The 7,939-nt window shown below is 62.5% G+C and overlaps 1 protein-coding gene across 1 annotated transcript; it reads right to left on the bottom strand.

Moving 5' to 3' along the window:
- Positions 1 to 2,089: 2,089 nt before the first annotated feature.
- Positions 2,090 to 5,883, bottom strand: METRN (meteorin, glial cell differentiation regulator). The gene is made up of 4 exons (XM_054391010.1): positions 5,798 to 5,883; positions 4,335 to 4,756; positions 3,597 to 3,656; positions 2,090 to 2,397 (listed from the first exon to the last, which is right to left on the bottom strand). Exons 1-4 carry the CDS (start codon positions 5,881 to 5,883, stop codon positions 2,090 to 2,092), a joined length of 876 nt encoding a protein of 291 aa, XP_054246985.1.
- Positions 5,884 to 7,939: the final 2,056 nt, after the last annotated feature.

The raw sequence follows: 7,939 nt of genomic DNA, 5'->3' as shown, positions 1-7,939 counted from the left end.
GGCTGGGAAGCCAGCATGGCACAGCCTGGCACAATGAGGCCTTGTGGCTGGTAGCCCTGATGAGAATCCGCCTTGACAGCAGCTCTGCTGCTGGGACCATCCCCCCAGCACGGGGCCATGAGCACCCCAGTCCTGCTCACTCAGTGCTGGCCAGGGAGAGGAACCCCAAAGTGATCCAACCTGGGAGTGAGGAGCACAAAGTGATCTACCCCAAGGGAAAGGAACCCCAGAGTGACTCACCCAGGGGAAAGAAACCCAAATATAGCCACCCCATGGGAGAGGAACCCCAAAGTGACCCACTCAGGGGAGAGGAACCCAAATAGAACCACCCCATGGGAGAGGAACCCCACAGTGACCCATCTTGGGGAGAGGAACCCAAATGGAACCACCCCATGGGAGAGGAACCCCAAAGTGACCTACCCCAGGGGAAAGGAAGCCCTAAGTGACCCAACCTGCAGGGAAGGAATCTAAATGGACCCCATCCTAGGGAAGAAGAACCCAGATGGATTCACTCTGGGGGAGAGGAGCCCCAAAGTGACCCACTCTAGGGGAAAGAAACCCTAATGAACTCACCCCATGGGAGAGGAGCCCCAAAGTGAACCACCTTAGAGAAAGGACCCCAAATGAACTCACCCCATGGGAGAGGAACCCCAAAGTGATCCACCTCAAAGGACCCCAAATGAACCCACACCATGGGAGAGGAACCCCAAAGTGATCCACCTCAAAGGACCCCAAATGAACCCACACCATGGGAGAGGAACCCCAAAGTGATCCACCTCAAAGGACCCCAAATGAACCCACACCATGGGAGAAGAACCCCAAAGTGACCCAACCTGGAAGAGAGGAGACCCAAAGTGACCTACCCCAGGGGAAAGAAACCCCAAAATGACCCACCTCAGGGGGAAGGAACTCCAAAGTGACCCACCCTGAGGGAAAGGACCCCAAATGAACCCACCTCCCCCCCATGGGAGAGGAACCCCAAAATTAGCGACCCTGTGAGACAGCAGGGAGCCCTCGTTTTGAAAGAGCAGTAGACCTCCTCTCTCTCTCTCTCTCTCTAGCTGTGTAAGCTGTAAGGCTGTGTGCAGCCCCCCCGCTTGGCACTGGGGGCGTGGGAGGCACCGTGGCACACGGCAGTGGCCCAGGGGCACCACCCTGACGAGTTTCGGAAGCACAGGAGCCGCAGACGCTACAAAACAGCTTCGTTTATAGAGCAGTCACAGATTTGGTATCGGTAGAACTTTAGTGCACATCTGACGCCTCCCCCACCCCCACGGTCCACAACCCCCCCCCCCCCCGCCCCCCAGCCTGGCACAATGTGCCCTGCCCCCCCATCAGTGACCGGGCACAGCGAGGTGCCAGCCCCGGGCTGCTGGTGACGGTGGCACTGCCAGTCCTCTCCATCCTGCGTCGGTGCTTTGGTCCTGCCCCGGCTGTTCCAGGGACACCTCTGCTTCCTGTGCCAACTTTCCTCCTGCTCGCCATGCCCCTCGCTGCCTTCATCCTTGCTTCCCTTCTCACATCCACCCCACGGCTCCTGCCCGTGCCTAGGCAGGGCACCAGGCTTGCTGCCATCCCGCTCCTCCTTCCACCCCCTACATCGCAAATCCCCTTCCTGTCCTGGCCCTTCCACACCCCTCTGTGCCCACCGTGCCCCGGCCCTGCCACCACAGCCACCCCGCTGCCACAGTCACCCACTGCCAAGCCCTCCCGGGGTGGAGAGGGGGTGGCTGCCCCATCGTGCTGGACCCACCGTGCCCCACAGCATCCCCTGAGCATGCAGCACCCTGGTCCCCAGGGAGCCCCAACCCTCTGCCCCATGGCACTGCCCCCCTCGCTCGGGCAGCTCCCTGGGCACCACAAATGAGTACACCCTCGGAAAATCCCTTCCCTTCCATCAGGATTTTCCCTGGAGCCCCCAACCCGGCAGCAGGTGCTGGCAGTGCCCAGCTAGACGTGGAGAACTGAAGCATTGTGCCCACTCTGGGCATGGTCCCTTCCGGGGGTGTTCCTTCTGCCCGCAGCCCCCAAGCCCCCCAGCACCCATGGGGAACCCCGGAGCTGCCCCACCCCCCACCCCCCAAGCCCCTCAGTCCACGGGGAACTCGCAGGGGTTCTGGCGGGCGCGCCGTGCCCCCTCGTAGATGCGCTGGAAGTCCCGGTAGCGGGGGGCACAGCTCAGCCAGGCCTCCCCGAAATGCAGCCACCCCGTGAAGAGGAAGGTGCCGGGGCCCGGCTTGACCCCGCAGCGCAGCGGGGTGCGGATGCTGCCCGCCGGCCGCCCCCCCGCCTGGAAAAGAGGGAATTTCTGGCGGTGGATGCGGGCGGCGCTGATCCCGATGACAGATTCCTGCAGTTCCGCGTCGTTGGAGACGCTCCGGATGCTGCCGCGGATCACTGCGGGGGGAAGGCAGGAAGGGATGGCAGGGTGTCCCTCTGCCCATTCCCCACACCCGTGCCCGTCGCTGTTCCCATCCTCATCCCTCTTCCCACTTCCATTCCTGTCCCAGCCCTCTGACCATCCCCGTTTATTTTCATCTCCATCACTCCATAACTCTGTCCCCATCCCTGTCCTTCTTTCCATCCCCATCCCTGCCACCATCCCCATCCCACAGCCTTCCTTGTTCCCATCTCTAGCTCTGTTCCCATTCCCTTCCCTATCTCTGTCTCTGTCTCCACCCCAGCCTCTGCCTCCATGCCCATCTCTGTTCCCATTCCCATTTCCATCCATCTGCATCCTCATCCCAGTTCCTGTCCCCATCCCCATTCCCATCCCCATGCCCATTCCCATTCCTATCTCCTTTCCCATCCATTTTCCCGTTCCTGTCCCCATCCCCTTTCCCATCTCCATCTCCCTTTCCATCCCTGTCCTCATCTCCATCCTCATTCCCATTTCCAACCCCATTCCCGTATCCCTCCCTGTTCCCATTTCCATTGCCATCCCCATTTTATCCCATCCCCTATCAAGTCCCTATCTCCATTCCCATTCTTGTCCCCATCTCCTTTCCTTTCCTTGTCCCTGTTCCCATCCTTGTCCCTGTTCCCATCCCCATTCCCATCTCCTTTCCCATCTCCATGTTCATTCCCATTCCTAGTCCCATCCCCATTCCATGTCCATTCCCCTTCCTCTCCCCATCTCCATCTGTGTTCCCATCACCGTCCCTGTTCCCATCCCCATTCCCATTTCCATCCCCATTCCCATTCCTGTCCCCATCTCCATCCATGTTCCCATGCCAGTCCCTGTTCCCATCCCTTCCCACCCACCTCCCACAGCAGCCCAGCCTGGGCAGGGGGACACCAGCACAGCCTCGGTGCCAGTGCTGCCCCAGACTGGGGTCCATGCCCTCTGCAGAATGCCCAGAAGTCAGCAAAATCACTAGTGCCAATGCCCCCCCGTGCTCACCAATGCCCCCCGTGCTCACCAATGCCCTCCCTGTGCTCACCAATGCCCCCCGTGCTCACCAAAGTCACTAGTGCCAATGCCCCCCCGTGCTCACCAATGCCCCCCGTGCTCACCAATGCCCTCCCTGTGCTCACCAATGCCCCCCGTGCTCACCAATGCCCTCCCTGTGCTCACCAATGCCCCCCGTGCTCACCAAAGTCACTAGTGCAAATGGCCATCAGCAGCTCGCTGTCGTTGCACGGCCGGCATGCCCCTGCCAAGACAAACTGTCATCAGGGGGTCCCTGGGCACCACCCCGGACTCACATCTCTGCACAACCCCAGGGAACGCCCTGTGGAGGGAGCCGGTGGAACCCCTGGGGACACCCCGGGGGACACTCTGGGGACACTGGGTGCTGAGCATAACCCGGGGCAACATTCTGGTGAGGGAGGCAGTGGCACCTCTGGGTCGGACACCCTAGGGGCACCCTAGGGACACCAGTGTGGGCTGAGTGGGGACACTGGGTGGTGAGCGCAACCTGGGGGGAACACCCTGGTGAAGGAGCTGATGACAGCCCTGGGGACACCCTGGGGACACTACTGTTGGCTGAGTGGGGACACTGGGTGCTGAGCACAACCTGGGGGCAATACCCTGGTGAAGGAGCTGGTGACAGCCCTGGGGACACCTTGGGGGACAACCTGGGGACGCTGGGTGCCGAGCACAAAACCCAGGGCAACACCCTGGTGAGGGAGGTCTGGGACATGGAGCAGGGACACTGGGTGCTGAGAACAACCCGGGAGGACTCCCCTGGTGAGGGAACTGGTGGCAGCCCTGGGGACACCGACCAGGGATGCTGGGTGCTGAGCACAGACAGGGGCAGCGCTTGGAAAGGGAGCCGGTGGCAGCCTTGGGGACACCGTGGGGACACCGAGAGGGGCCGCTGGGTGCTGACCTTCGGCAGCAGGGCTGGCAGCGGGCAGGGGGGGGCGTGCCAGCCAGTCCCCCCGCAGCTCGTAGCGGAATGCAGCGATGCGGCGGCTGATGTCGGGGTGCGGGGTGGCCTGAAGGAACAGGGCCACCTTCTCCTGGGGTGCCCAACTGAAGCAGCGGACGCGGGGTCGGGGGGCCTCTGGTAGCAGCAGCTCCAGCAGCCCTTCTCTTTCCAGGTAGAGCTGAGCCCCGCGGAAGGTGCCGGACGGTTTGACGCAGGCGGTGACGTGCTGGGGGCTCTTGCCTTTGACGGCGGCGGCGGCGGGGGGCAGGCGGGGGGCCAGGCGCAGCCGAAGGGCACCCGTGGGGTACAGCCACTCCAGAGAGCCCTCGGCGCAGTGCAGGGACAGCTGCTCCACGCTGCCCGCCTCCTGAGACAGCCCGCTGCCAGGCACAGCACCCCCCGTTAGCCAGGGCGCCCCCCGCACCTGGGGGATGGGGCTCTCCCCCTCCAGCCCCGTGTCCCCCCAAACCCCAATGGGGTAGCATCCGAGGCCGTGTGTGGGGTGAACCCCAGGAGGAACAGCACCCAACCCTTGGTGCCTTGGACCTGGGGCGTGAGGGTACAGTTTGCGAGGTGCTCCTGTTTCTTAGCACTGAGTGGGGGTCAGAGCACCACAGCCCCCCTCACACTCAGGTGGGGCTCCCAAGACACCCCAACCAGCCTGCCCATGGACTTTGGGTCCCCTGTTCTCTTGCACTCCCTCATTTTGGGGGATCCCCAGTGGGTGCTGCAGGATTTCTACGCTCCCCCTCACCCCAGCATCCCGTGGTGCCCGGAGCCACGTCCTACCCGCTGCCTATTACCGCGGGCGGAGGGGCACACGCGGGAAAGCCAGGATGGGGGGACACGGAGGCAGCAGTGGGGCCGCTTTGTCCCGACCACGCTGCTCATAGCCCCCTCTGTGTCCCCCCAGTCCCCGCCGTGGGACTTTCGCAGCCACTCCCGCCGGGCCGCGCTCTTTGTTCCGCACCTCGGCGCCTTCCCCACCGCCCTCGGGCCCTGGACGAGAGCTCGGGGTCCCACTGTCCACCTTCCACGGGTTGCGGGGCGGGGGCGCTCCCTAAGGGACCAACACTCCGGGGACAAGCATCCCTCGGCTGGGGTGGGAGGACCAGCCGAGCTCAGGAGCGGGGAAACTGAGGCAGGCGCTGTTCCAGCATCCCACCCGCGATACATCCCACAGATGCAGAAGGGGGTGGCAGCCTTGGGAAGGTGGTGGCAGCCTTGGGGAAGGTGGTGGCAGCCTTGGGGAAGGCGGCGAGACCCACCCTTCCCCCCTTACGACCCTCCTCAAAACCCGACGATGCCGGGAGCCCCAGGCTGCTGAGCTGGGGACCACCCTCCCACCTCGTACCCCGGGCCGCTACCCCGGTAGCGATGCCGATGGCCATGCTGGTGTCGGTGTCGGTACCGGTACGTACCTGCCCCTCCAGTTGCACTGATCCGCCGAGCCCCCGCCGAGCACCGCACCCAGCCCCGCCAGGCACAGTGCCCGCAGCGCCCACATGGCCCGGGGCGGCCCGGGGCGGCCCGGCCCGGCCCTGCCCTCACCGCTGCCCGCACCGGGGCCGGGGCCGGGGCGGGAGACTGGGGAGGGCGGTGGGGGGAAGCGGGGCCACCACCCCGTGCCTCGCCCCAAACTTTCCGCCAATGGAGGCGGCGGGGCGGGACCAGGCTCTCCCCCCACAGCCCCATCTCCATCCACTCCCCGCCGCGGGCACCGCTAGAGCCCACCCCGGGCATCCCGACCCCCCCCCCGCATCGGGTTAATGGAGGATGCTCAGCTGCCCCCCGCACCGCCCGGAGTGGGTGACACCGGGAGGCGAGGAACTGGGGGGCTGAGCCTGGGGGCACCGCGGGTGACTCCCCCCCAGGTTACAGGCTCACCCCAGGTTGTGTGCACCCACGGCTGGGCACACTCCGGGGTGCAGGCATCCCAGGCTGGGTACGTCCCAGGTCATGCACCCCCCAACTGTGCACACACTCCCCACGCCCCCCGAGTTAAGCACACACCACACTGTGGACACCCCGGGCTGCAGACACCCCAAACTTTGCACACCCCAGGCTACACACAGCACCCCAAGTTACACACACCCCCAGGCTTGGCACACCTCCTTTTGCTGCACACCCCAAGCTGTGCACACCCCGAGTTAAGCACACCCTGGGCTACAGACATCCCAAGTTTTACACAGCCCAAGCTATACACACCCCAAGTTAAGCACACCCTGGACTACAGACACCCCAATCTTTACACACCTCGAGCTATACACACCCCTAGTTAAGCACACCCTGGACTACAGACACCCCAATCTTTACAACAACCCAAGCTATACACACCCCAAGTTAAGCACAGCCTGGACTACAGACACCCCAAGCTTTACACACCCCAAGCTATGTACACCCCAAGTTAAGCACACCCTGGGCTACAGACACCCCAAGCTTTACACACCCCAAGCTATGTACACCCCAAGTTAAGCACACCCTGGGCTACAGACACCCCAAGCTGTGCACACCCCAAGCTATGCACACCCCAACTACACATGCCCCAGGCTATGTACACCCCAAATTATGCACACACCCCAGGCTATGTACATCCCAAGCTATCCACAGCCAGGGCTATGGGCACCCCAGATTACAGACACTCCATGTTGTGCACGCCCCAGGCCATGCACACACCAGACTACAGATACCCCAGGCTATAAGCACCCCAATTTATGAGCTATGCACACCCCAGGCTGTGTACACCCCAAATTGTGCACACCTCAGACTACAGACACCCCACGCTGTGCACGCCCCAGGCCGTGCACACCCCAAGCTATATACACCCCAATTTATGCACAGCCCAGCCTACTGACACCCCAGGCTATAGACACCCCAAGCTGTGCATACCACAGGCCATGCACACCCCAAATCATGCACACTCCATCTTATGAACACCCCAAACTATGCACACCCCAAATTCTCCAGGCTACTGGAACCCCAGATTGTAGACAACCCAAGCTATGCACACCCTAGGCCATTCACAGCCCAGACTACAGATACCCCAGGCTATAAACACCCCAATTTATGAGCACCCCAAGCTATGATCACCCCAGGCTGTGTGCACCACAAATTATGCACACCCCAGACTACAGATACCCCAAGACATGCACACCCCATGCTATGTACACCCTGAGTTATCCACACCCTGACTCTGCACACCCCAAATATATGCCCCCATGGTACACATCCACTGCTTTACACCTCCCCAAAACTGTGTACCCCAAGATTTACACCACCACCCCAAACCTCCATATAAACCAACATCCCCCCCAGAGCTGTGTACCCCAAGATTTACACTACCACCCCCCAAACCTCCATATAAACCAGCAGCTCCCCTCCCAGAGCTGAGTACCCCAAGATTTACACTACTACCCCCCAAACCTCCATACGAACCAACAGGCCCCCTCCCAGAGCTGTGCACCCCAAGATTCACACCATGCCCCCAGACCTCCACACGAACCAACAGGCCCCCTCCCAGAGCTGTGTACCCCACGATTTACACCACCCCCCCAAACCACCAC

This window comes from Indicator indicator, chromosome 22 (genome assembly GCF_027791375.1).
Source record: "Indicator indicator isolate 239-I01 chromosome 22, UM_Iind_1.1, whole genome shotgun sequence".
Classification (NCBI taxonomy): domain Eukaryota; kingdom Metazoa; phylum Chordata; class Aves; order Piciformes; family Indicatoridae; genus Indicator; species Indicator indicator.
Note: the sequence above shows the minus strand (reverse complement) of the source record. Positions and strands in the feature narration are given on the sequence as shown.

What these genes read in the sequence shown, in the direction of transcription:
- METRN (XM_054391010.1), bottom strand. Translation starts at nt 5,883, where the DNA reads ATGTGGGCGCTGCGGGCACTGTGCCTGGCGGGGCTGGGTGCGGTGCTC. An exon ending in TGCCAGCCCTGCTGCCGAAG is followed by an intron (nt 3,657 to 4,334) that starts GTCAGCACCCAG and finishes TTGTCTTGGCAG; the next exon opens with GGGCATGCCGGCCGTGCAAC. An exon ending in CATTTGCACTAGTGACTTTG is followed by an intron (nt 2,398 to 3,596) that starts GTGAGCACGGGG and finishes TTCCCCCCGCAG; the next exon opens with TGATCCGCGGCAGCATCCGG.